General features: G+C 44.0%; 1 protein-coding gene across 3 annotated transcripts in view; it reads right to left on the bottom strand.

Annotated features, from left to right (window-relative positions):
- The window catches only part of MTMR2 (myotubularin related protein 2), a 75,932-nt gene that overhangs the window by 36,730 nt on the left and 11,294 nt on the right, over nt 1-27,908 (bottom strand). Inside the window, exons 1-2 of one of the 3 annotated variants that reach the window (XM_067568005.1) lie at nt 13,843-14,104; nt 9,815-9,920 (exon numbers count right to left, since the gene is read on the bottom strand). Coding sequence is in view for 2 of the 3 variants with exons in the window: in XM_067568004.1 (XP_067424105.1) it covers nt 9,815-9,955 (141 nt within the window). In the remaining variant the exon portion in view is untranslated. Of the gene's footprint in view, nt 1-9,814; nt 10,263-13,842; nt 14,105-27,908 lie in introns of those variants that run through there. The other 2 variants (XM_067568013.1, XM_067568004.1) reach the window with 2 other exon arrangements.

Raw genomic sequence — 27,908 nt, 5'->3', positions numbered from 1 at the left:
CAGTCTATTGAATATTTATCTGGAAAAAAAAAAACCTCTTCTCCAGTTCTACTCAGCAGAAAGGAGAATTCAGGAACTTTGCAGCTAAGAGAAAAACAGCAATTGATTAGGAACTGGGAAATATCTGAAGGTCATTTGATTATTTCTCTATAGTTTTCCATTCCTTATGGAAGACAATCATAAATGGTTCCAGAGTTTTTTCTTCATTTTACATTAGTTTATATTCAAAGGTTCAGGTTCTTTTGTATATTAATGTTAGCTGCTTCTGCTGTCTTCTGACCAGATGAGTTCTCAGGGGATATTATTTTCATCTAACAGAGTCAGAAAATTGACCCCATCTGGTTTTTTCCCCATCTAATTTGCATTAAGTCTATATCCTGCAACTTGAAGTTTGGCTGGTTTATGAGAACAGAGGTACAAAAAGAGGGTGGGAAAGAACATGAAACAAGCAAACAAGCAAAATCGTCTGTATCACAAAACAATTCCAAAAAGAGATGGTGACTCTCATTAAATATTCCATATTTATAGTCCTGGAGACTTGAGCCCTTTCTCAGCAAAAACAGTATTGCATAGGCAGGCGCAGGGGCTCCTCACTCGCCACCAGTGTGCCATTCCTGAAATGAGTGTGTCTAGGGGCAAGCGCATAATTCGGTCCCTGTAATCACTCAGTCCTTTGCCTCACTGTTCATCGATAGCTTAATTGTTCTAGAGAAGAAAGCCCAGTTCCCACCCCAGCCAGTTCTCCTGCCAGGTTCCAGACACAGTTTGCCAGGGGGAATGTCAATCCCATTTGACCAACCTCATCTTCTATTCAGGAAGCAGAAAAAGAGAAGTGTAGAACGGGCTCCTGCCCGGTCTGGTCCTGGTGGTCCTTCCTTGGGCCCAGGCTTGGCGGAAGGCCACTGCACTCTCCACCAAAGAGGGGATATTATCGTCCGCAGGTTATAGCCCCAGCCCTTCAGGCAGGGCGGGCGAGCAAGGGGTCTTTCACCCCGGCCCTTCAGGCAGGGCGGGCGAGTACGAAGCAGTGACCTCGAGTCAAGTGGGCAGGAGACGATATTCGCTCTTTGGGGGTGGCAAGAATAGGGGGGAGCGGAGGGGGACGCAGGCCCACCCAGCCTAGGGCCCTAGCAGTGGCAAAGGTGTTGCCACTCAGTCAGCGGGGCTCCCACCACAACACGCCGACTGGGCTTACCCCTTGTACAGCCACACCTATAGCTGTCCCTGGCTCCTTCCTCCCCGTATTCCCCAGTACCTGCATCCGCCAGTTCCTCCAGGTCACCGGGATACACCGCCTGGGGTAGACCAGCCAGTCCCTCTTCGTCCACGGGTGGTAAGGCAGGGAGTTCCTTGGCGAGGGGCAGTTCCTCCAGGTCCCAGGGAAGGGCTCAGCCTCCGGCACTCCTCCAGGTCTGGTCCTGCCTCCAGGGGTTCGGCGTCCGGCAGCTCCTCCAAGTCCGGGCCAGCTTCCGGGGAGAACTCCCAGCCCTCAGGTTCAGGGGGCTCGTCCCAGTACCTGCGGCCCCAAGGCCGGGCCCAGTCTTTTGGGCCTGTAGGCCTCGGCCAGTCAAGGGGGCCCAGAGGGCCGATCCAGGCCTTAGAGGCAGGCCACCGGGGTCGCTCCTGGGGCCTTGAGGCTGGGAGGTGGCTGCCTAGGGCGGAGACCTGGCGTGGTTCGGACCTTCACTGCAGCCAGCGAGACAGCACATCTGCCTCTGCCGGCAGCCCTCTCCCTTCTGAGCCACAGGGCCTGCTTTTTGTAGCTGCAGTCCTTACTGAAGCTCCGCCCCCCTGCTGCCGGGTTGGCCGGCCGGCAGGACCTATCGGTGGCCGGCTGTCCGGTTGCCGGGCAGACTGTGCTGCCGGCCTGTTTAGGGTCTGATCGTGCCCTTGCGGCCCTTCCTCGGGCCCAGGCTTGGAGGAAGGCCACTGCGCCTTCCTACAAGGAGCAAGAGGAAAACAAAACAACTACATGACTGGGTGCTTCCCAAAGGCCTGGCCTACATTAAAGAGACAAGGTGGGTGAGATAATATTTTTTATTGGACCAACTTCTGTTGGTGACAGAGAGCAGCTTTTGAGCCACACAGAGGGCCAGTCTACCCTAGAAGCGCTACAACAGAGCAGCTGCATTCGCTGTAGTGCATCTGGTGAAAACACTCTAAGCCAACGGGAGAGAGCTCTTCTGTCAACTTAATTACTCCATCTCCGGAAGAGGCGATAGCTATGTTGGCAGGAGAAGCTCTCCCATCGACATAGCGCTATCTACACTGGCATTTAGGTCAGTGTAATTTACGTCGCTCAGGAGTGTGGATTATTTACACCCCTGAGCAACGTAAATTATGTCGAGGTAAGTGTAGTGTAGACAAGCCCAGAGCCATCTTCAGATCTGGAAAGGTACTTCCAGCATCACAGCAAAACGTAAGTGGGAACCCATTATTTAATCCACCCCCCCACACCTCCATTCAATATGTCTGATGCCTGTCTATGGCTTTGTCTACACTTGGAATTAGCCCCAATTTCCACCACCAGTGTAGCTGCAACAGTACAAACTTCTAGTGTAGCTAAGGACAATCATATTTGAAACTGGTTGCTCTTACCCTGGTTTCAAGCCAGGTTAAGCTCCACTACTGAAAATAGCAACTTTCCTTGTATATGACTGGATTTTGCATCAGTGGAGCTATAGCAGTGCAGTGACAATGAACCAACGGTTGCAACTGGCTAATTCCAAGAGTAGACCAGGCCTTAATTAGACTACTAATTCCTTGGGCAGGGACTTTGTCTTTCTGTATGTCTATGAAACCCATTTACACCTATGGATTGATATAAGTAATAGGAATGACGATAACAAGGGTGCCAAATGTGACATGGACATCTGTATACTAATAAATAAGAGCCTGATTTGGTGACTCATTCACATAGAGAAGCATTTGTTTATTCCCATGTGTAGGATCACTGTGGCTGTATGAGTAAATGTTACTGTCAGTAACTAAGGGTTCCAGAATCAGGTTCTGAAGAAATGGAGCCACTGGCATGAGTGGGTGTAGGTGGGCAGTTCTGCTGACTAATTTAATGTGATTCTATCTGAGCTAAGTCATAAATCCTTTACAGATCCTTATTTACTTCCTCTGAGAAATCACCAGTTCACATTCAGCTCAGGCCACTTGTGACCAATAGTCATCATCATCTGATGACTGTTCACTGACCATGCAACATGATTTAATGGTGATCTTAATCCAATTCTTTGTGGAGAAGAGTTCACGTCACAAAATGATCAGGAATCTTGGACTTATTCCTGACTTTGAACGGGAGTCTGGTCTAGTGGTTGCAGACAGCACAGCCAAGCTCACAGATTTGACACATTCCTTTTGAAAGCACCATAGCTAAGCAGATAAGACATGGGTCTACCATACTAGAGACCTCCTGTCAGATTCTAAACCCTGCTGCAGCACCTGGGGATGCTCTAAATTATGCCAGGGGTCTTCTTGGCCCCCAGATCAACCCAAAATCAAGGAGGCACAAAGAGAAACCCTGCCAGAAGTGACTTTGTGCAACTTCTCTGTTATTTGCCTATCCCCTAAAGTAGTAGGGGTATGAGGCCTTTCTCAAGAATATGGGTTGGAAAATGCACCAAATTATGCAACATCAGTCAATGGCAGAGCTGAGACTAAAAGTCTTAGGGCATGTCTACATTGCCCTGCAGTTTGATGACAGGGGTGTGAATAGCAGTGAGAACCAAAGTGTTGCACTATAACTCCCCTGTGTGAATGCTGCAGGCACAAATTAAAAGGTTCCTGCTTCACATTAATGTAATCCTGTTTGAAGAGGACTATGTTAACGTGAACTAGGAACCTTTCAGTTCGCGCCTGCTGCATTCACACTGGGGGGGTTACGATGCAGCACTTTGGTGCGTGCTGCTATTTACACCTCCATAGTCTGACTCGCCGGGCAGTGTAGACATGCTCTTAGTCTCCTCCTAAAGCCCAGCACACCTTCCCTTAAGCCAAAGGGGAGGAGGCAGCTTCTGTACCATCCTACTTGCACCGAGGTCTAGCTCTGTGCCTGGGAGCATGCTCAGTGCAGTAGGCATATTAAGCAGATCTATGGGGTTGGAGCCTGCTCAATGCTGAGGGAGTGTTCAGAGATTCTGGGAGCCAGACTCTAGCAAGCCCTCCTGAGCATGTGCAAATGGTGATTTTCAGAGCTTGTAACTTGAACGAATATAGGTGGTTTTACATCTGGACAGGAAGAGGCACCTCCCCTGGCCCCTATGCCAATTTCCCTGCTAAATTTTCCAAGCCCAATTCTCAGAAACAGCTGAAAACACTTTTGCCGCCGGGGAGCTGAGGACGAGCTGGGGGGCTGATTTCTCCTTCTAAACCCCCTATTCCTATTCCTATAGGGTTGAAAAGGCCTGGGCGGAGGCCTTGGCTGCTGCTGCTGCGCCTGGGGCCGTGACTGACGCCTGGAAACCTGGGGCATGTACAGGCCCAGGGAGCGAAGCGTGGCCCTGGAGTCCTTCAGACTGTATAACTCCACATCGGTCTGGTCGGAGAATAGGACCAACCCATCAAAGGGGAGGTCCTGAATAGACCGCTGCACCTCCTGGGACAGGCCCGAGGATTGCAGCCATGAGCACCTTCTCATACAGATGGCGGAGGCTATGGCCCTGCCCGCCGCGTCAGCAGCGTCACAGGAGATCAGGAGCGCTGCCCTAGCTACCGTAGTTCCTTCCTCCACGATGATGCTAAAGTCTGCAGCCTGGTCCTGGGGCAGGGCCTCAGCGAACCGCCTGAGGGAGTCCCATAGGTTGAAATTATATCTACCCAGGATGGCCTGATGGTTGGCAGTGCTGAACTGCAGGCCGTGGAATAAACCTTTCTCCCAAACAAGTCCAGCTTTTTATTGTCTTTGTTCTTCGGAGTGGACCCTGGCTGACCTTGCCTGTCTCTCTGGTTAGCCGCATCTACCACTAGGGTTCCTGCGGTGAGGTGAGTGAACAAATACTCAAACCCTTCAGCCAGGACATAATATTTTTTCTCGGCCACCTTTGACATAGGGTGACCGAGGATGGGGTTTGCCACAGGGCCTTTACAATTTTAAGGACCCTTTCGTGGACTGGGAGGGTCATTCTCGCTGGGGCAGCCGCCGCCAGCACATTAAAGAGGCTATCTTTGGCCTCTTCTAACTCCTTCACCTCCAGCCCCAAGTTGGAGGCCACCTTCTTGAGTAGCTCCTGGTGCGCCCTGAAATCCTCCAGTGGCGCCGAGTGGTCCCAGCAGACCGCCATTCAGGGGGACCCAACGCAGGTTTCCCACGTGACACCAGCCTCTTCTCCCTTGGCGGAGGTGGGGGGCGGAAGTGGCGTAGGCAAGGCCAACAAGGCTCTTGCAGCTTGAAAAGCCTCCGATGTTGACAGCGTCGGCAGGGGCAGTCCCCTACCCTCAGGAGTCAAGGGAGGCTCCCTGACCGGAAATGCAGAAGACTCAATGGGCAGGGTCCGGTGCTTCTCTGTACTCGACCCTGCCCAAACCGACGGCGCAGGGGAGTGTCCGCGCTCTGCACGCTGTTTCTTCCTCTTTGGCGCCAGCGATGTTGCGCGGTGCCGAGTCGAGCCCGGTGCCGGTGGTGCACTCTGTGCTGAGGTCACACTCGGTGCCGAGGTGGAGCGGGCCAGCTCGGACGCCGAGCGGAGCGCTGTCTCCATCAACAGGGCTTTCAACCGGATCTCTCGGTCCTTCTGAGTCCTCGGTTTAAAAGCCCTGCAGATCTTACACTTCTCTTTCCTGTGGGCTTCCCCCAGGCACTTAAGGCAGCGGTCGTGGGGGTCGCTGAGCAGGAAAGCCTTTCCACAGGAGGCACACGGCTTGAATCCTGGTAACCGGGGCATGGCCTGGCCACTCTAGAGTCCCCGCAGGGACTTGCCTTATCTCTAACTACACTTAACAACACTTAACAAATACTTAACTAACTAAAACTAACTTAGAATATCAAACAAGTCCAAACAAGGGGAATAATACTTGCTGAGAGCAAGGCTAGTTCCAGCAACCGTCATGGGTGGAAAGAAGGGACTGAGGGGGCGTAGGGCCGGCAGCGCCTCATATACCATGGCATGTGCGCAGGGCTCCAGGGGGCGCCAAAGCTGGCCCTACGGGATCTACTAAGGGGAAAAAGTTCCAGGTAACCGTGCACGGAGGCATGCACACACCTATGGTAGAATGGACATGAGCAAGCACTCGAAGAAGAATCTAAGATTTAGACATAAATGCAAAATTCCTTTCATTTTAATAATTATCATAATTGCCTGAGAGGGAAATACTGGGAAAAAAACATTCTCTGGTGCAATCACAACATAGTGGATCAAAAGTGGTATTAATGAAAAGAAGACTGGCTGTGTACTAAACTACTGATAATTTCCTCCTTCCATGACATGGGCTTCATTAAATCTGTACCACTGATGATCTCCGCCCCCTCCTCCTCCAAGGTACTGAGTGACCTCAACATCCAATTCAATGAATGCAAGGTGAAAACATCAGGAACTTTAGAGGACTGGACCCTAAAAAAGCAGTATTTAGTAATCTATTAAGTACTAATTGATTTTCCATTTGTGGAAGATAATCTCCAAGATAACAATAGGTGTTTACAGCATTTTCAAAGGCAACAGTACCTGCTGATCTCCATTAAACTTGTGCATGAGGACTGAAAAGTAAAGTAGAGTAACCATTTAAAGATAATTCTTTCAACTGAGGAAAAGAGAGCCAACAGGAATTTCTTTTTCCTGTCCACTACTGCTTTTTCCATTCTTCTCTCAATCATAAGTGTAGTCTTAGCCCAAGAACAAACACATACATACACACACGCACATGTGCACACATGCTACTCAGACATTGATTAATTTAAGTGGGAGCTGCATGCTCTGAATTGAGGGAATGAATAAGAATTTGATATAAAAAGTGCATTTAAAGTTATAACAGTGTTTCTAATCCTAGGCATGGCCTAAACAATGAGACCAGGAATCAGAATGTCTTGTGATCTGGTCCCAGTTCTGAAAATGATTAAACCACAACTTCCCTGTTTCAACATCCATATTTTACAGGGGAGGAGAGAAGCTATATATTTATGTATTTATTTACCTCATCAGGGTGTTGTGAGGATTAATTCACGCGTGTTTCTCTTGCAGATTGGGATCCTCAGATGGAAGATACTCAAGACATGCAAATTATTATCAGAAAAAAGGACCACATGTTTAATTTTCAAACTGGAGCCTAATGTTTAACTACAAATGTCTGAGAAGCCTCACAGAGTAAAGTACCTTCTTCAAATGGAAACAATCAAGTCCTTGTAACAGTAAAACTAGGGGATTTTCTGTTAGCTATGGACTGGAAAGATACCACTCGTGGAAACAATTATGCTCACCAAGACAACATTGAGACCTAAACACAATTCACAGTATAAAAAAGAAAAAGGCCTGTATTGCTTTTGCCAGCTCTCACAACGTTACTGTGTGCATACAGTGTTTATTTTACAGCCCCAGATCCTGGAGTTCTGTGATTATGAGAATCTCAACTTTCATTTAAAAAAAAAGTTTCTAGCTCTTATATTTGCAGACAAGTGTGAAAACTGGAACCCTGAACAAAAAAAAACTAGAAGGAAAATAAGTACCCCCATTTTAAAAAAATCCCATTATTTTTAAGGAAGACTCATAATTTTTTAATGACTTTGGCTGGCAATACTTTAAGCTCTTTTTGGGGCAGAGACCACATCTTCATACAGGTTCACAGAGCACAATGGGCCCCGATCTTGATTGACGCTTCTGGATGCTACTGTCATTTAAAATAATAAATAAATACTAAAAATAACGGAAATTACATTAGCTTAACTATAGTGGCCATACTTTGAAAGCTTTTACTGGTTCTACCAATATTCCCCACTATATTTATATGAAAATCTATCTCAAACCAGTGCACACTTTAAACAAATGTTTAGGCACCTAAGTAAATGGCCTTATTTTCAAAAGTGCTGAGCACCCTGTGACAGAATGCATCTCTGTGTTCACACCCTACACACCATTGCATTAATCTTTGTACAAAATACGCTTTGTGAGGTCTCATTTGAAAACTAATAACTCACTGGTCAATAATACCATGATGAAATGTGTGTAGCAACATTATATGTAAAGTTAGGAATTCCCCTTGAATAATGTTGGTGGCACATGTTCAAACCCACGTAGCCCCAATTAGGCAGGGCTGGTCAAGCAGGTCTTAAAGAAATTTGTGTTTACTTCAGTTTACATATAAGTTGTAAACAGGATCCGCAGACAGCAAGAGGGTGAAGACAGGAGACAAGAAAAATGAGCATTTCAGCAAACAGAGGAGAGAAGAAACAGCGTGCAATCCCTTTCGCCACCAGACACCACGTCGCCTTCTTTATGGTTTGAATGAACGTTAACTGGGAACAAGGTAAGCTTCAGGAAAATGCATTTCAAAGGGTGCCTGAACTATAAAAGTGAGGGGGAAAAACACACCAAGTTCTCACTTCCTATCCACTTCTCTTTTTCACCTAAGACAACAAAAGGAGCAGCTGCTAGGGAGCAGATCCTGGCCTGACAGTTGTCTCAGCAATGTTCCTGGAAAAACATGGTCAGGCACTTCACCTTGAACCAAGTCTACTTTGTTAAGTCTACTTAGCACTAGGAAGCTTTCTACCTTTATTTCTCTTGTAACCATTTCTGACTTTATGGCCTTAGGTTTTAACTGAGTACAAATATATTGTCTTGTTTTTAAATCAATTTGTTGTATTCTTTATTAAAACTAATGTTGTCAATTGTTTGGGTAATTTCATTTAAGGTAGCAGACTGTTGTACATTGATCCCCTGAGACAGGCAATGGGGCTAATATGTCTGGACTGTCCAGAAGAAGGCTGGATAGCGAATACACATTTCTGGGGAAAAGTTTGAGACTGGGAGTATGCTGGGATCACCCTGTAAATTGTAACCAAGGCTGGAGGAAGCCAGAGTGTGGCTGGTGTTGGCTGACAGCTGCTGGAGTGAGAGTTGCTGGACCTAGGCTGTAGCACGCGGTAGGTGTACAGACAGGCTGTTTGTGAGTAGCCCAGGTGGCAGCTACAGCAGCAAAGCATTGTGAGTCATCCCAAGTTGCAGGGCAAATGGTGACACAGCCCCTCACTGGTCTGGATACATCCACAAATCCCTCTGGCTTCATTAAGAGCTGCATCCTGGACATCAGGCCACTTACTTAGGTGACCAGTTCTGGATTTAATTACCTGGCTTTAGGTACCCAAGTTTGACATTTTGATTTCAGAGTTTTTTATTGGAGAAGAAGGCTATTTTACTGGGAGTACCAGCTACTATTTGCCAGTGATCACTGCAGTGCAATCTCTTTTAAGACAGATGTTAGGGTCCAGATTTTCCAGGAGTTCAGCGCTCACAAACAGGGCCAGATTTTCAGAAAGGATCAGCTTCAATTTAGGAACCAAAGTAAGGTGCTGTGGGAGCAACTGGGTGCTGAATCCGGCCCTTATTTAGGTGTGTTGAACTCTTGGAAGCTGAGCTCTTTAGAAAGTCTGGTCCCAAGTGTGGGTTGTTCGGTCTTTGAAAACCTGGCTCTCCAGGACTATTTTGCCAGTAATGGTCTCGAAATCAAACTAACTCCTATTTCAGCTGTTGGGTTCTGTGTCCCTCCCCAGCTCCTGCTAAAAAAACTGGAGGCTGAAGTCTTTTGGCTATTTCCACACTTACACAACCACCAAATGGCTTACTTGGGATCTCACTGTAGCTACATAAAAAGGAATACGTACCCTCAGATCTGGAGAAAAGTTGTCTGTGGAAGTGGAGATCGAATCCGAGGACACAACCGAAGCAGATTTTGTATGTACTGAATGGTCCGAGTGAGAAGTGGAAGCGCTACAAAGAGACAAACACACATCAGAACTGTGCATTTCTGAGTCTAAGGCACAGAAACTAAAAGCCTCAATTTCAAACCTTTATATAGGAGACTTTACTGTGTTACTACGGGATAAAAACGTACTGTATCCTGAATGCAAGACACCCTCTGCCTGACCCCCAGATTTACCATGGATGCAATGAAAATGAAGTCAGAACAAATTTAAAAAAAAATTTCCAATCAACTATAACTTTTCTCCTTTGGGTGCTAGTGTAACTCTCATGAGTGTTACATATGCCCCACAACAGGATCTTCCCTTTCATCAGTGATTCTCAACCTGCAACCCAATCAGCACACAGTTGCGGCCCATATGACATCTTCAGGGCCATACAGGTAGTATTGGACGCAACCCACACAACACATTTGGTAAATAGGTTGAGAACTACGGCCTTAGATCATCGTACATCCCTGGTGACATGCGATACTATTTGACAAACTAATTAGCATCATCCTCCTTTTCGATATTGCTCCTCCAGTATGGTTGTACACAATTAAAATTAGTATTATTAATTATTAAAATTAGTATTATTTCACTGTATATTCACAGTGCAAATTTCCCTATAACCTTAACAGCTTACGCCTAGCATTTCAACAGTATCACTCCTGAAATGCTGTGCAACTGTAACAAAAGATCCTATCTACAATGGTACTCAAAGATCCCAATGAACTCTACATGGGAGGAACCCTCTGTCCACATGGAGCTCTGACTTCAGGGGGGGTTCTGCATAGGGGGAAGAATCTGCACATGTAGCTTGCAGGAGCCATGACAAGCTTTGGCCAGGGGCAAAGTGCAACCTTAGCGTCACCATCAGCAGTTGCATTACTTGAGCATGACACATCCCATATTGGCTACATCTCTAGGTCTAGGCCTTCCAATAGGTCTGGAGACCTGTCAGTTGTGTCTCAGGTTTTTTTCTGCTACTTGACTTTCACTGGGTTTTTAAAAAAAAACCAAACAACCACCCACAGAAATACAAAAATGTTCGGTTTCCTTGCTTTCATGTTTGGAGAAATACTACACTGGTGACATTAAAAAAAGCGAGGGATTACAGCAGGGGTTCTCAGCGGGTTGGGACCCCTCCAGGGGTCGCGAGATTATTATGGGGGAGTTGCGAGCTGTCAGCCCCCACACATGCTGTGACTGCAGCTGTCAGCCCTGTGCATGGCTGACAGCCAGAGCCCTGCAGACATGGGTGGCCGGAGAGCAGCGGCTGCCGGCCGGGGGCTCTCAAGGCAGGGCCACCCCAGTAGCAGTGCAAAAGTAAGGGTACTATGGCATAGGGGTGTGGGTGGCATGGCATGGGGGGGGGTCGTCACTTTTTTGGGCGGGGTTGTCACAGCCTGAAATATTTTCAAAAGGGGGTCCCAGAAAAAAAATTGAGAACCCCTGGAATACTGCAAAATGTGGCTCTGGCTAGGAGTTAATACTTTGGCTACAAGAATAAAAATGCAATGGTAACCTTTAGCCCTGCCAGGTGATAAATAATTATTTCCATTTGAAATTTCAGAAATGGACTCAAGAATAAATTATGTAAAATAAAAAGCTAAATCACAAAATTCAATGTAATGCATTTACTGAACACAGCTGAACTGCCAATCGTTTAATTTCCAAACTACTTAGTTCTGGGAATGAATACACACTAAGGCAATGCTGTATTTTGCATGTTATCATAGAACCATTTGTATATCCAGCGCTTCACAGACAGTAAGTGAAGCAAATTCCTGGTAAAAAGTAATAATGTAAAGCCCAATCCTACAACACTCCCTCACTTAGGCATGTGTTACTTGTGAGAGGCCTTGTCTACACAGTGTGTATTGGTTTAGTTAAACCAGTTCAGTTAAACCAGTGCAAACCCCTTGGTGGACCCTCTTAAATCAGCTTAAACCTGGGTTATATCAGTTTGCCTTGCGTCTTGCAGGTACCACCACAGGGGTTTACAAAGGTTTAACTAATTTGGCTTAAAAAAAAAAAAATCATACCTTTGGTTCACCTGGTACGACTGTGTGTGGACAAATCCTGAGTAAAGGATCAGAATCAGGTCTTTAGACAGATGTCAATTCACTGGCATTGTACGCACCTTGGACACTCAATGCCACCTCTTCTAACCTTTCTCTCTCTCTCTCTCTCTCTCCCTCCACGTAGACAGACTTTCCCCATCAGCATCAACATTCCACTTACAGGAGTCAGCCCATAAAGCGTCACTTACATGCAAAAGTCCCCATCATTAGTTCTCCTTGCTTTGGTTCTTTGCATGAGAGAGTCCAGATCTATATTGTAGGGGCCAGTACCCAAATCTGGTTGGCAGAGTTTTAGGCTCATTTTGCAAAGGGATAAATGACTACCCAAGGGGTGGACAAGGCGGTGGGCATTCAGTTGTGGTTGTAAGGGCATTTCCTATTTGTTGACCTTGCTTAAGTCCCAAATGGGTTTTAATGAAGGTAAATGTTTGCACATTCAAGGTGAAATTTTCAAAAGTGCCCCTCAACCACTGGCCTAACACTGCTACCGCTGAACTCACCGGTCAGACTCACACCAACATCAGTGAGAGCAGAGCAAGGCCAGCACCGAGCACTTTTGAAAAACGTACCCTGCATTCGTAGCAAACAACACTCATGACACAGCTGGGGTAGGCAGCCCTGCAGAGTACACGCAGGTTGCATTTGTTTGGCTCAGTGCCTCTATTCTCCTGACCAATCATTTCTACTGAACTGAACTGAAGCTAAGGAGCAAACACTGACGCAATAAAGAAAACTCAGTCGGCTCAAGACATTCTCCTTCTTATCGCTCACTATCAGTCAGGTTTGGATTGATATGGTTCCAGTTCCACCGCTTAGCAAACCAATTAACCTGGTGTCCCTTTACGCACCATGTTTATAACCATCACTGGTTTAGCGAACCTGGAGTCCTCCTCGACTGCCAATGTGAAAAAAACCAATGCCATGTGGCCTAATACTCCTGGAAGGAAAAGACAGTTTTGCAGCTAGCACACAGACCAGGGATGAGAAGCTCAGAGTTGTTCCTAGCTCCGCCATAGACTTCCTGTGTGATTTGGGCAAAGCGTTTAACCTCTCTGTGTTGTCTCTCCAGCGTACCAAAGCCTTCACCAGCCGGAGGGGAGACCACTGTGTGGCACTCTGCTTGGAACCATTCAGACCCTACTCCTAGTCTGGAACGTGGCAGGCTGCCTGGCATGAGGCATTTGTCAGTGGGGGCACATCACAGCAGCGTCCTGTGAGCGGCACTGGATGTCTGTGGGCTTCTGGGTGGAGTTCAAGGCGTTCATTTGAACCATTACATGACATGGGTCTAGGCTACCCAACAGACCACCTCTCTTCTTGCTCCACATGACTGCAATTACAATCGATGGAGACACTTGGGGTAGAAATTAACATGGAGCAGAGAGAGCTGATGACCAGGCATTCTCTGTTCCTGACTTGTTCAGTACAAAGGATATCCAAATAGATCAATGTGCCTGCTACAGGAGGAGTGTAGGTACTACAGGGGGTGAGATTTCATGACTGTTTAAACACTGTAGCAATCTGCATTAAGTTTACATTTTCTCTTTTCACCTTCAAGGTCCTTCATCATTTGTCTAACTTCAGCTTCTATGACCTTCCTTACTTACTTGCTCTAATTCCTTATTGCGTCACCTTCCCGTCCTCACACTGCCAGATTGTCTGCTTCTTCCAAAACAATGGCAGCCACGCTCTCTTCTTTACATGGAAAACCCTTACTGAACTAGCCTGGAGGGCTAAAACCCCCTCCTTTTTCCAATCCCTTCTACAAGAATGTGAACGCACCATAGGCAAATAAATGGGTAAATGCAGACAACTGATAATACATTTTTAAAAAACAATGTATGTTTTATTACTCTCCTTCACCTTTGTATGCTGCTTGCTTCTTTAGATTGAGAGCTCTTTGGAGCAGGGACTACATCTCATTAGGTCTGGAAAGGATCTAGACTCTTGTGGGTAATCCCAGTAATGATAAGCACCTTACCAACAGCTGAGCCACCGAATTTAGTTTACATTAGAATTCCGTCGTTAGTTGCATAGATCTGCTCCAGCGCTCAATAATGAGGACAAATATTAGAAGAGGGCATTGGTGACTCCATCCTCTGGACAAACCTTGATCTAATTTATAGTTTGAAACCTGGCCTTTAGAAACTCAATTATTCTGCCAATGTAAAATATAATTATCAGGATGAGGAGTATGCATTCACATCGGCGGTAGGCATACCCCAAAACCACTTGTGATTGCAGGGAAAAATGAGGATCAAAACAGCAAGAATACCCTGGAAAGTCATTCTTGGTGATTTTCCCAAAAGTGCCTTTGAACCATTGCAGGGATCTCTGTTCTCATTTAATCATGGCAGCAAAACAGGAAGTAGGCAGAGCAGCTGTGTTTTGCAGCCTGGGGTGAGCAGCGGTTAGGAGGTACTTGGGAGACTGAGGTGCATGCTAAAGTGTCAGTAATATAATATTTAGCACTTCTGAAGAGCTCCAGGTATTTTGAAAACATCAATGGATGTAGCCATGCAATATCCTTGTTAATTATCCCCATTTCACAGATTTATTTATATGGGGCCAGATCCTCATATTGTAATGTAGCCCCATTGACTGCAGTGGATCTGTGCTGATTTACACCTGCTAAGGACTAGCTGTTAGAGTTCTCAAACATACACGGCAATCCCATTTTTGGGCGCCACTTCCAATTTTCAAAACCCACAATTCCACAGAACCATTAAAATCCACAGCCAGCCACCCCACAGTTGCAATTCACCCCCACCCCATATTGCCAGCATTCCCCATCTAACGAATTCCATCCTGACATCCTCATCTCATCCCCTCCACAAATATCTGCGAAAAGAGCAGTTTTACAATGGATCTGGAAGGTTAAAAAATCCCTGGAAGTGAAGGCGTATTGCAGAACCCAGGTCAACAAATTTATATGAAGCTCAAGCACTGAGACTAATTTTGGCAAGAATTTAGAGTCAAGTCATAACACTACTTTGTCCCTGTGACAGACTTTGTGAGATGATGCAGTCACCAAGACTTGTAATTACTATAGTAACAATTGCCTAACCAGCATCTTAATTGTTTCCATCTCATGATCAACAAAAACACAGGAAAGTTTACATCGAACAGATTAATAGCCTCAACCAATCACGTGCAGCTTGGGATGGGATAAGGTTTCCCAAGGAAACCATCCTAAACTTAAATTTTCTGCTATACTTGTTGAACCTCTAAAGGTTGAGAGTGGGACAGATGCTTCTGTCTGTCTGGAAGAAAAAACGATGGCCAAGATTTTCAAACTTGGATGCCTACAATTTATCTCTTAAATCCATATTTATGTACCTAAATATTAGATTGACCTGATTTTCAAAGGTGTTGAGCATCTGCAATTTCTAATGAACTCAATGGGATTTGTGGGGTGGGCAGCACTACTGAAAATAGGGCCATTTTCATTTAGGGTGTCCGAGGCCCAGTCTACACTTACCTGAAAATTCGGTGGCAATCGATGGGAGTTACGCAAGCTACGCAGAGAAGCTTGCGTAATTCCCATTGACTTTGTAACTCCTCCTCTATGTGGCATCTTCACTGCGCTGCGCGGATGGGAAATGCGTTCTCTTCGACACAGTGCTATGCCACTTGAGAGGGTGGTTTTAATGCACTTCCAGATCGATTTGACGGCAGTGAATTTGCCACTGTCAGTGAAGACATACCCATAATAATGCATTTGGAAACTAATTTTGGTACCCAAGTGTGAAAATCTCAGCCAGGCTCATTCCCATGAGGAAAACAAGCAAAATAATTTCATATGATTCTCCCATGCTTTCTTTATGAATGTTCCTGCCTGCTGCTGCAACAAGTATCTGATTTTTGCTTGCAGAGGTGTGCCAGCTACTGATTGGTATAAGCTGCTCACACATTTTCACTGTATCAAACTGTGTATTTTGTTTCAACAGTCACTTAACTGATATGGAAAACAGGTGACAAAATGCAGCATTGTGTTCCAGCTGCAGAGGTCATAAATGAGAGAAGCACTGCAGAATATACTTTCCATTTCCTCCTTTCCTGTTTTTCCTCAAAGTTTCTCTTTATGTGCATTCCTGAAAATGCAAGGTGAAAACTGCAAATTAATCATGACTAGTGGCAAAAACAATTTAACTTGCAAATCCCAGATGCCATAATACTGGTATCCAATTGGTTTGAATCTTGTAATCAGGCCATGCACAGGAGCACTTCTAGTACCTAGTGAACTTTCTTTACAAGCATAAGTAAGCACAGACAATTATTGAGCACTCACTGCTCATTTTCAACATCCAAGATGACAACACTTCCCCTTCAGAACTCTTCCCTACTCCCATCTCTCCTTCACAGAAAGAAAAAGAAATATTGACAAAACTTTGGGTCATATCAGACCAGAATCCACTCCTCTGAGATATCACTACTCCGCTCTACTCAGTCAGTGCTGGCCTGAAGACAGGAAGTCCACCTGCTCTTCAGTCCAGGTTTCCCATTTAGCTGCTCACTAAGGGCCTGAACCATTGAAGTCGACCCTGCAACCCTCATTCACGCAAAGGATCCCAATGACACATGGCACAATTCTGCAGAGCACTTAAACAGATGCTTGCTTTGCCTATCTGCAGGAGTAAGGAGTGCTTGTGTGAGTAAGGATTGCAGAACAGAATCCCAAACTACAACATTTAAAGATTACTATTTTAATTTATTTCTATTACACTAACATCTAAAAATTGAGACTGGGGCCCCGCTGCGCTAGGCACTGTACATACACAGTGTAATGGACCGTCTGGGCCCCAAAGAACTCACACAGTCTAAACAGTCTGTTTAGAGAAGATGAGCAAAGGAAGCATTATACCCATTCATCAAGGAATCAGATCTGAATCTTCACAGCAAAATGGACTAGAAAAACAGATTATCCTACCTAGAACAGAATGCACATACGGATAGCAACTTAATCATTATACATTTATATATAGCATGCACACGTATACAAACAGCATACTTTATACATGTACTGAATACACAACTGACTACATTTAAGAGTTATGCAGAAGTCATGATTTCTCTAAATATTGTTAGACACCTACTTTAACCTTCGGCTTGACTTACACATCTCAAGAAAAAAGCCATAGACAAATATACTTTTGAAATAAGAAAGAGCCAATTGCTGGGTGCCCTCTGGCACTTAGAAGAGGCAGATAGTTATACAATATAGGAGTGTAGCCTTTCCCTTCAAAAGACTTAGCAATGTCAGTGCTAAACATAATCTTAAAAGAAGCCATTTCAGCAAACAAATCATTGTGCGTGTGTGTGACAGACTTTAAATAGCCCCCGCAATACTTGCCTGAATAAGAAAGATCCACTTCTGTTGCCAAGCAAACCAGGCTTTCAATCTAACTTCACTGTTCCAAGGAAAGAAAATGTCACTTTATAGAAAGTTGATCCTTTTAAGTAGCATCCTGAGCTGAATATATAGTACATGTTTTCCCATGAGCAATAAAGAGACTGCCCTATATTTTGACCGAGAACAAGCTTTTCTAGGAATGCAAATTTTGCTCTCAATAGTAACACAATGGACTACAGTCTCACCAGCATTGTTCATGCTCAATTAGTCATTCTTTTATTATTTTTTTTAAACCTAAATTCACAAAAGGCCTGCAGCACTTGCTAAACAACAGGCCTATTGTCTGAAATATTAGCAAGGTTCCAAGAATAGAAAGCCAACACCCAAAGCCATACCAAAAAGCAGCACATAATTAATAACAACTAGCAGCCCACGGTATCATGCTTCATGAGTCAAACAGCTCAGAAGGTAAAAGGAGGAAGAATACAAAAGACATAAACCCAAACCAATACACTGAAAAGCATCATGTAGAAGACAACATCAGGATCCATAGTCATGAGAGAAATAAAAGAGGAATCAGCACAGTAACAAGCTCCTGGATGGTGCAGGGTCGCACTCCACTGCAAAGGAAAAGCCAAAACAATACACCACATTTTACCTCTGCACCACTGGTCGAAATTCAGCCAATGTCAGGAGTGATCAAAATTTGTTACTATCTGAAAGCAGAGTGATAACCCATGTGAAATGACTTAGCTGGTCTTGGTCCAGTTCCTTATGGATCAGTGTCTGCACAGCAAAAACCGTCACCATCACTGGCAATTTCAGTTTCAGATTTAGCAGCAAAAACAATGAATGAAGGGCAGGGCAAATTAATCACCTTTCCCAAGAAGGAAGGGTCAGAAGAAGGATTTTTAAATGGTTAAGGCACTCCCCTAGTACCTGGGAGACCACGATTCAATTCCCTGCTCTGCCACAAACTTCCTGTGTGACCTCAGGCAAGTCACTTAGACCCAGATTTTTAAAAGGTATTTAGGTATAAAGCCAGGGTCTCCTTAGCATTGCAAGGCTCAGATGACTTAAGACACATAAGGCCCATTTTCAAAAGTGACTTAGGCACTTAGGACCCTAAGTCTCATTGAAAGTCATTAGGATTTAGGCCCCTAAAGTCCAGACCCACAAAGTTATTTGGGGGCCTAATTCTTATTGAAATCAATGGGAGTTAGACACCTAAATACCTTTAAGAATCTGAGCCTTAGTCTCTTTGTGCCTCCATTGCCTATGTGTAAACGGGGATAATGGTCCTACCTCACAGGGATGTTGTGAGGATGAATATATCAAAGATGGTCAGGTACTCAGATATTATGGTGGGGGGGGGCAGATAAGTAACCCCCACCCCAGTAAAAACTGAGGCACACTGTTGTGTCAGTGTAGGGAAACCTATAGAGCTGCTGCCTAAATTGCACCTGTTTTGTGCACAGAGGTTTTCTGTTTATAGGGTTTCTAATTTGGGCCCTTGTCCAATCACTAGAATTTCACTTAACATTTAAAATAAAAAATAAATAAATTACATTTAAAGGGGGGAGGTTCAAAAATGTAGCTGGGGTAAATCTAATCCAAATGACAGTCATCATCGGTTACTGTCAACTCAAACAGCACTGCCTAAGGGCTCACTCAGTTCAGCCCTCTCACACACAGCGGGCCATTGCAAAAAAAAATGGCGAGGCGAAGGGGACTGGGGGGGCAAGGCCTGTACAATGGGGGTCAGAAAATCAACAAGCCTACTCAGTGCTTTCCAAAGATGCAATGTAGCAGAGGGCAGCACTGAACTCTGTATGAAGAAAAGTTCCCCTTGAGAAAAGAAAGCGGAGGTAATATTTCAGGGTCAAAAAACCAAACCGTCTATTAAAGGGAAAAAAGACATTGTGCTATGATGCACGGCTTCTTTGAAGAGTAGGGATAAGGATGAAGCCATGGACAAAATGCTGATTAACTCCAATGGCCCCCCCAGACAACAGTTTATTGGGGGCCCATACTAGTCAGCACCTTAGAACAGCCCTGCAGCTGCTTTAACATGAAGCGAGGACTCAACCAGGCCCTTGCCTTCTCAGAGGTGCCAAGGTAGCAGCTTGGCAAGCTGAGAGGTTTGGGGCGGAGTGTTCTTGGTGAAAGATACCTGGGTGTACAACCCCACAATGCAGGAGGCCAAGCTGGAACCACACCTTGCTTCCTTCAGAGCCCATTGCAAAACTCGTCTATTTACCCAAACCCTTCAGCAGCAGGAGCAGCATTGGCCAGTGATTAGGATACAAAACTGAGAATTAGGAGAACAGGGTTTTATTTCCAGCTCCTACACAGATTCACTACATAGGAACGGCCATACTGGGTCAGACCAATGGTCCATCTAACCCAGTATCCTGTCTTCCGACAGTGGCCAGTGCCAGATGCTTCAGAGGGAATAAACAGAACAGGGCAATTATCAAGTGATCCACCCCACCATCCACTCCCAGCTTCTGAGTGGGATGGCTAGGTTCACCCAGGGGTTCTCAAACCCCTTTTTGCTGGGACCCCCTGTGAAAATATTTCAGGCTGTGACGACCTCCCACCAAAAGTGATGAACCCCTCCATGCCATGCCATCCTTATCAGCATGCACAGGGGCTGACAGCTCACGACACCTCCTCCCCATAATAACCTCACGACCCCCTGAGGGGTCACAACCCCCAGTTTGAGAACCCCTGACCCAGACCATAGGGTTGCATCCCAGACCATTTTGGCTAATAGCCATTAATGGGCCTATCCTCCATCTAATGAACCCAGTTATACTTTTGGCCTTCACAACATCCCCTGGCAATGAGTTCCACAAGTTGACTGAGCACTATGTGAAGAAGTGCTTCATTGTTTGTTTTAAAAACCTGCTGCCTATTAATTTCATTCAGTGACCCCCTGGTTCTTATATTATGTGATGGAGTGAATAACATTTCCTTATTCACTTTCTCCACACGATTCATGATTTTATAGATCTCTATCATATATATCCCCCTCATTTAGTTGTCTCTTTTCCAAGCTGAAAAGTCACAGTCTTTTAAATCTCTCCTCATATGGAAGCTGTTCCATACCCTTGCTCATTTTTGTTGCCCTTCTCTGTACCTTTTCCAGTTCTAAAATATCTTTTCTGAGATGAGGCAACCAGAACTGCACATAGCATTCAAGATAGTGGCATGCCACAGATTTATAGTGGCATTATGATATTTATTGTCTTGTTATCTATCACTTTCCTAATGGCTCCTAATATTCTGTTGAGTGGATGTTTTCAGAGAACTATCCACAATGACTCCAAGATCTTTTTCTTGAATGGTAACAGTCGCTCCACCTCAGCTTCCCCACATGTAAAATGGGGTTGGAGACATTTATCCTTGTCTATGAAGCACTTTTTAGATATGCAGATGAAAAGTACTATGTAAATCCTAATATGATTACAATTCAAAAACATTCTCGTACTATTTAGCAATGTAAAATAAACTTCAAACCATTTTTCGATTTAATTTTTAAAATGTTGATCCAGAGCAAAAACTCCAAGTGAGCAGAATTTTGATACCACCTTAGAAATCCTCCTCCTCAATAGCAATAATTGTGTTGGAAGCTCTGCATGCAAGGAAAAAATCAGAAACTGAAACTAACTGATGAACTTAAATCTTTACCAAATAATAATAATAATTAATAATTAGGGCAACAAAATTTTCATGAATTGGATCAAGAAAGAGATTTGAAGTCAAATCTACGTTGCACTTGTTGGTAGGAAACTAAAGGAAGATGGACCAAATAGGATGAACCAATACAATAACTTATTCTTTGTATTGCAGTAGCACGTAGGAGTCCCAGTCATGGAAGAGGACCCTATTATGCTAGACCCTGTACACACCGATCTAACACCACTTCTGTATACCTACCATAAATCAGTCCTTGTTCTGTTGCACTCCTTTATACATTTCCCTATTTTTAAACACTCATGTAAGAAAATAACGTATACTATCAAACATGCTGTTTATATTTCATTAAAATTAGTAAGTAAAAATACCAGCAAATGACTAATCATTGACATTTGTAATTCCAGACTGGGATTAATTAAAAGAAAGAAAAAAAAATGTATTTTTGAATACAGCACATAAGTACATCCCCATTTGAAGTCACATAGCAGCCAGTAGAAATTCTCCAATATGATACATAGGTAAATCAACATCTATTAGAGACGTGGGTGCTCAGCATTTCTGAAAATCAGACCTCATGGTCCAGATTTCCAAGTGTTCAGCACCCACAACTGGGACAAGATTTTTTTAAAATAGCCTAACTCCCACAGGCACCTAAATAAGGGCCAAATGTTTTAAAAGAGTTCAGTAACTCCCATTGTGACGCCTGGGCTGGATTTCACAAGAGCTTAGCATTGAACATACTGTACTGGCCTCTTCTTCGGGTGTCTAAATGGTATTTGGAAAATCTGGTTCTGTATATCTCAAGATGGGCACCCAAAAATGGAGACATTCAAAACCAATGAACCCTTCTGAAAAGTTGTGTCCCCAACTTCTCCATATATCAACTGCCACATCTATGTACTGGGAATAATCTTGCAAGACTGCTCACTTAATAGTAAAGGCTGTTATCTCCATAAATAATGGATGTAATGTTTGCCTGACCCAGAAAATAATTTATTCTGCTAAAGAAAATAACTAAACCCAATGGCAGCTCATAAAAGATGAGTAAATACCTAAATAAGAAAAATAAAGGGGTTAAAAAGTCCCTCCCCTCCTAAAAGAGGAGAAAAAAAAATCTAAGGCCAGTGCAGTTCTTCTGGGTGGAGGTAACTTTTTAGCAATGTAGCAATAGGGTAACTTTGCAACTTGAGACCAGTTGGAGTCATGGTCTTGAGTCAGAACATGTTAACCTAGAAATACATCCATCTGTTGCACTGGAGTGTAGCTGTATTGTCACAAGCAATGGAGAAGAAGGGTATGCTCCTGTCCCCATCAGATCAACAGAAGCTGTACTGATGTTGCCATAGGTCATTGCTATAGCAGATTGCTATGGCAACCAATTACATAGCAAGTGATGGGTCACAGCTGACCAGCTGCCTGACAGCAGATATTAGCTCAAGAGTGACGGCATCCACCAGCAAACTCCACTACATATTCCCCCGACAAGAAGGATTGCTCCAGCACCACACTGTCCTGGGGACATCCCCTTCAAATTCCTGATTGGGGCTTTGGAACAACCACAGAAGAGCTTGCCTGTCCCTCCCCCCATGGGGCTCCCGCCTCAGAAAATTCTTCTGAGGTTTTACCCAGCCCATTGCATGCTGGACTATGATTTTCAGAGGTTAATGAGCTGCTCTGTGGACACCTCTTCAATAAAGCTTATACTTGAATAGTTACTGTGACCCAATTCCATAGGTATTTAGGTTCCTTAACGTCCACTGAAATCATTGGAAGTTAAGAACCTAAATACCGTTGAGGATCAGGGCCTTTGAGCCTCAGCACATTGATGTAGGGAGCTTCCAGTAACTGGGGACACAACAGCTGTCCATGGAGCTGAGACCATTCCTTCTCAATAAGGAAGTGGGACTCCCGTTTTCAGATATAAGGTGTGACATTCCCCTCTGCAATCTGGACTGGTGTATTACGGTGTCACCCCAATCCCTCACTCCTGGAGCCCATTTTACCCTGCCCCGCTGTGTGAACCCCCATTCCTGGGTCAGCCCATGCACAGCCTACGGCAAGCAAGCTGCTCTCAACTAAGGGAGTGAGTGCTTCTGGCCAGCCACTCTTGGGATCAACCCAAGGAAATGCCATATTACAGTGCTGAGTGCTGCCCATTGCACACTGCAAGCTCCTATGTTTGTCAATTTATCAAAGAAATTGATATGCACCTGCCTTGTCCCGTCAAAGAGAGTCTCTAACACACCTTAAACCCCATGCACTTCTTTAGATAAAACAAACAAAAGATTTTAAGTGATTATAAGCCAGAGGAAAATAAGTCAGATTTGATCTAGATGAAACAAAGGCCGAACATATTCTAAAGTAAGCTTAACACTTTCAGCAACCTTACAGTCTTAGTCGATTCTCACCACATGCTGGCTGGATTCCTTCCCAGCCTGGCTCTCCCCTGGGTCAGCATTTCAGTTGCTTGGTGGTACTTGTAGATGGAGGTGGGAGAGAGAGAGAAAGAACAGCAAAATGTCTCTTTTAAAAATGTTCCTTCGCCCCCTTCCTCTTCAGGGTGAATGCAAACAATGTTCTTTTAGGGGTTCATCCATGCCTGAGTCACATGAGCATCTCCTTATCGATGATTAACCTAGTCTGCTGTTCCTGAAAGAGCTGGTTTGTTTTATGTATGCCTTAGGGAGGTGCAAACTGCTCCTCAGTTCTGTACAGTTTTACCTAGATCTGTCTCAAACGATGAGACACATATTTGGCAGTATTATATATCGAAGCCTCATAACCATACACAACATTGCAGCAAACATATTACTATAACAATAATGTTCAGTATGCCATGAACATTCCAAAAACATCTAACATGACACCCTTTGCATTAAACAATACACAATCACACCATAAGGGTATACATGAGGGTGCAGTGTGTCACATAAGGACAGCCTACATTTCAACTCAGCTTACTCTGAAGAGTGACTTTGTTAAAATGGCATTGCAGAGGTTCTGGATCAAGTGTGTTCAGTTTACAGATAACAAGATGACCTTGGGTTTGTGTTTTTTCCAACTGTCAACTGGCTAACACAACATGAGGGGTCAAGTAAGGTTCTTTCTATCTTGCAGATAGTGAGAAGGGTTCAATTACATCTGCGCAACCCCGTTGGCTTCCACTTATATATTCGACAACACCTGGACAGCCTCTATTTGGCTTCAGTTGGTTTGCACAGGTGTAACTGACTGAAACATAACAAATAAGTTGGTTTATGAGCCACAAAATGGAGTAGGAGCCAGCTCCCTCTCTCTTAGCTGTGTTGGCTCTACAGGGCTAACATGAGTAAAACAGAGCGAGAATTTATTTTTCTCACTGAAGTCAACAGATATGACTGAGTGTACAGAGATCTGTAAAATGGTGACATTTTTACACAGTCACTTTATTGACTAGAACAGCACTTCAAATGTTATTTACTGCATCTGGGGGTGTGGATTGGAGAACTGCTAGCTCTTTCACTGCATAAGGTAGGTGGGAGGTTGGAAAGTAATGGAAAGAAAATTAATGGAGTGCAAAAGACTAGAGGAAAGTACTAGAGTCCCCCACCGTTACATGGCTAGATAACTGAGTGAGAAAACTCTTCCAAAAGAAAATAAGGATGGCAGAAGAAAGGGAAAACAAGAATACAAAAAGTTCTACTAATTTTTTTTCTGGGTTTTGTTGAATTTTCTCAACCACCCCTGCAGAAGTGTCCTGATAGTGACAGCAGTTAAAGGCAGACCCTCATTTTTAACTGTTTGAAAATGCATGACTGATTATTGGGAATGAAACTTCACTGTAATACGATTCCTCATTTCATTTCTTCCCACTTCTCCTCTCACTTCCTGTGCTCTTCTTAAGCACCTACCAACCAACCCACTTAGCATTAGTCTTCCCAGTCTTTTCTCCATGCTTTCTTCCACTACTCTTTATGAGTCATGGTGCTTCTTGTGGTTAAGAAGCCTCCCTATCTTCTGTCAAATCCTTCTTTAAAACTGCACGTCTTGTGGGATACCTTACAACAGTGACCTCTGGAAGATTTCTGCCCCTCTGCAAACTTGTACTAGTTCAAGGTGTCTTTTTTTTGTATATTGTTTATGTTTAACTAGAGCATAAACTCTTTCAGGTAGAGATCACAGATTCGTAGATTCCAAGGCCAGAAGGGATCACTGTGATCATCTAGTCTGACTGCCCATATAACACAGGCACAGAACTTCCCACAAAATAATTCTTAGAGCACAGCTTTTAGAAAGACATCCAATATGGCTTTAAAAATTGCCAGCGATGCAGAAATCTACTATGACCCTTGATAAATTGTTCCAACGGTTAATTACTCTCATTGTTAAGAAGATACACCTTATTTCCACTCTGAATTTGTCTAGTTTCGGCTTCCAGCCATTGATTCATGTTATACCTTTCTCTGCTAGATTGAAGAGCCCATTATAAAAATATGTTCCCCACTGTTGATACTTATCGACTGTAATCAAGTCACCCCTTAATCTTCTCTTTGTTAAACTAAATAGATTGAGCTCCTTGAACCTATCACTATAAAGGATGTCTTTTAATCCTTTAATCATTCTTGTTGCTCTTCTCTGAAATTATCAAATTTAATCAATATTCTTTCACAATTGGGAGTACCAGAACAGGACACAGTATTTCAGGAGTGACTGCACCAGTGCTAGATACCGAGGAAAATAACCTCTCTACTCCTACTGGAGATTCTCCTGTTTATGCATCCCTGTTGGCCACAGTGTTGCACTGAGAGCTCATGCTCAGCTGATTATCCACCACCACCCCCAAATCTTTTTCATGTCTCTTCATACAGCACCAGACACAATGTAAGTGCTGAAAAAACAATAACAGCAAAATAGGTCAAGAGGAAAAGGATCATGAAGGATAAGCTAGCAGCTTACAGATCGTTTTGAGTAGGCTGAGAGGGTGTGTTTGGCTTTTGCTTATTTTTCAAAATCAATTCCTGTCTTCATACAGAAGCTACAAATGAATTAGAAAAGGGCAGTGTTAAGAAAACAAGAGAACTAAAAGTTATACATAAAAGGAGCACAGCAAACAGGACAATAATTTAAAGGGAAGTAACGACGTAACCAACTACTTCTGTGAGCAGGACATATAGCTGAGCTGACAGAAGACAGACAGCCTTATGGTGTCCAACCTCACGCCTGACTAAAGAGAAGATGGAGGGGTAATACTGAGTAAGACCCAAGGGAGTTCTTGGTATGAATGACCATCAGTGGGCAAAATATGCCCTTGACAAAAAGAGGCCGAGGCAAATGGCGAGAGCAGCCAAGGACCTTCATGGCCCATAGTACATGGAAGTAGTAGCAAATTATGTAGTCTGACAATAAGACAGGTAATTCTGAAGCAGAAGCAGACTGGATAATTATTCTGTTAATTGTAAATAACTTGTAGTTAAGGAATCGTCAAGTAGATTATTAAACAAAACGTCAGTATCCATCTCTAAGGCAGCATGGCTGAGCAAATAGGCACTGGACTGGAAGTCAGGGACCTGCATTCCAATCCTAGCTTTACCTCTAGCTGGCAGCGTGCCTCAGGGCAAGCCACTTCATCTCTCCGTGACTCTGTTTCCCCTCCCCACCCTCTGTCTACATTATACGTGTGGCCCTGGGAGGCTAAATAGACAAAGGTAGTCAGGTGTCTAAATCAATGGCAGTCAGGCACATAGACACTTCTGAAAAACATCTGCCTAAATACCTTTTAAAAATCTGGCCTCAAGTTCTCCAGGGCAGAGATTCTCTCTCCCTACGCTCATCATAATACAAGAACTAAAGAAACAGGTGAGCGTCAACTATTTTATTTTTTGAATGGTCGAACATAGCACTTTTTAAAACCATAGTCCTTTGGAGACATTTATCTTCTCAATAACAGCTGCATGAACAAAGAGGTACCTGACAGAAGAGAAGTTCAGAGCAGAAGATGGAACCTTAGACTGAGGGATGGTTAGAATATACATCAGGTGAAAGTAGAGGTTATCTAAGTAGGCTGAAGACTGCTAGTTTAACAGCTCCTGGAAGATTATATTTTTTTCTCAGTCACTGGCTCCCAAACTTTTCAAAACTATCATCTCCTTTTAGGCTACCGGTATTTTCACAATTTCCTCCCAAAATCCTCAGTCCTTGATAATGGACTTTCCCTAGGATACAAATGAATTAGAAGACTTTATAATCCATTCTGTATGTTAGCAACATACACAAAAATGTATAGTTGTACAAATTTGCACCAAAAATTTATTTTTGTTTCAATTAAGTGTAATAATTTGTCTTTCATGCATTAACACAAATGATTAATAAGAATGATGGAGGCTGTCTGGTCTAGAGTTATTAACTGGTTCTAGACTCAGCGTGCAGTTTCTCAGATGCAAAAGAAGCTCATTCTCAACAGTCAGCCAGTGACTATATTTATTTCCTGCCTCACACATATATGAGGAATCAATGGAAGAAGCACTTTCAAAGCCTATGAAAAACAGGATGGATATTTGTGTTTCACTGAACACCAAAAACAGCAAAAAATCTTCGCTTTCAAACTGTAACTTCAATGAGCCAACACAAGACAACTCAATCAACCAATGTGACATCTTGCAGCAGCAAAGGGATTACAAATCCATCTCCTGCCAATATTAGCCTGGGGAAAAATTCTTCTTAAATCACCATCAGAACAGGTGTTCACAGGGCCTTAATCAAGAGGAATGGGGCAGTTCACAGCTCTTAGAGCTATTGTTTCAGCCTGTCCACAAATTAAGGCAGACATCACTGCATCTGTTTGCGTTCAATTCATGTTATCAAAGTTATCACTGTAACCACAAGGGTAAGTAGT

This window comes from Emydura macquarii, unplaced genomic scaffold, assembly GCF_026122565.2.
Source record: "Emydura macquarii macquarii isolate MOO-44397 ecotype Brisbane River unplaced genomic scaffold, CSIRO-AGI_Emac_v2 contig_318, whole genome shotgun sequence".
Classification (NCBI taxonomy): Eukaryota; Metazoa; Chordata; order Testudines; family Chelidae; genus Emydura; species Emydura macquarii.
This window is presented reverse-complemented; position numbering and strand designations above follow the sequence as displayed.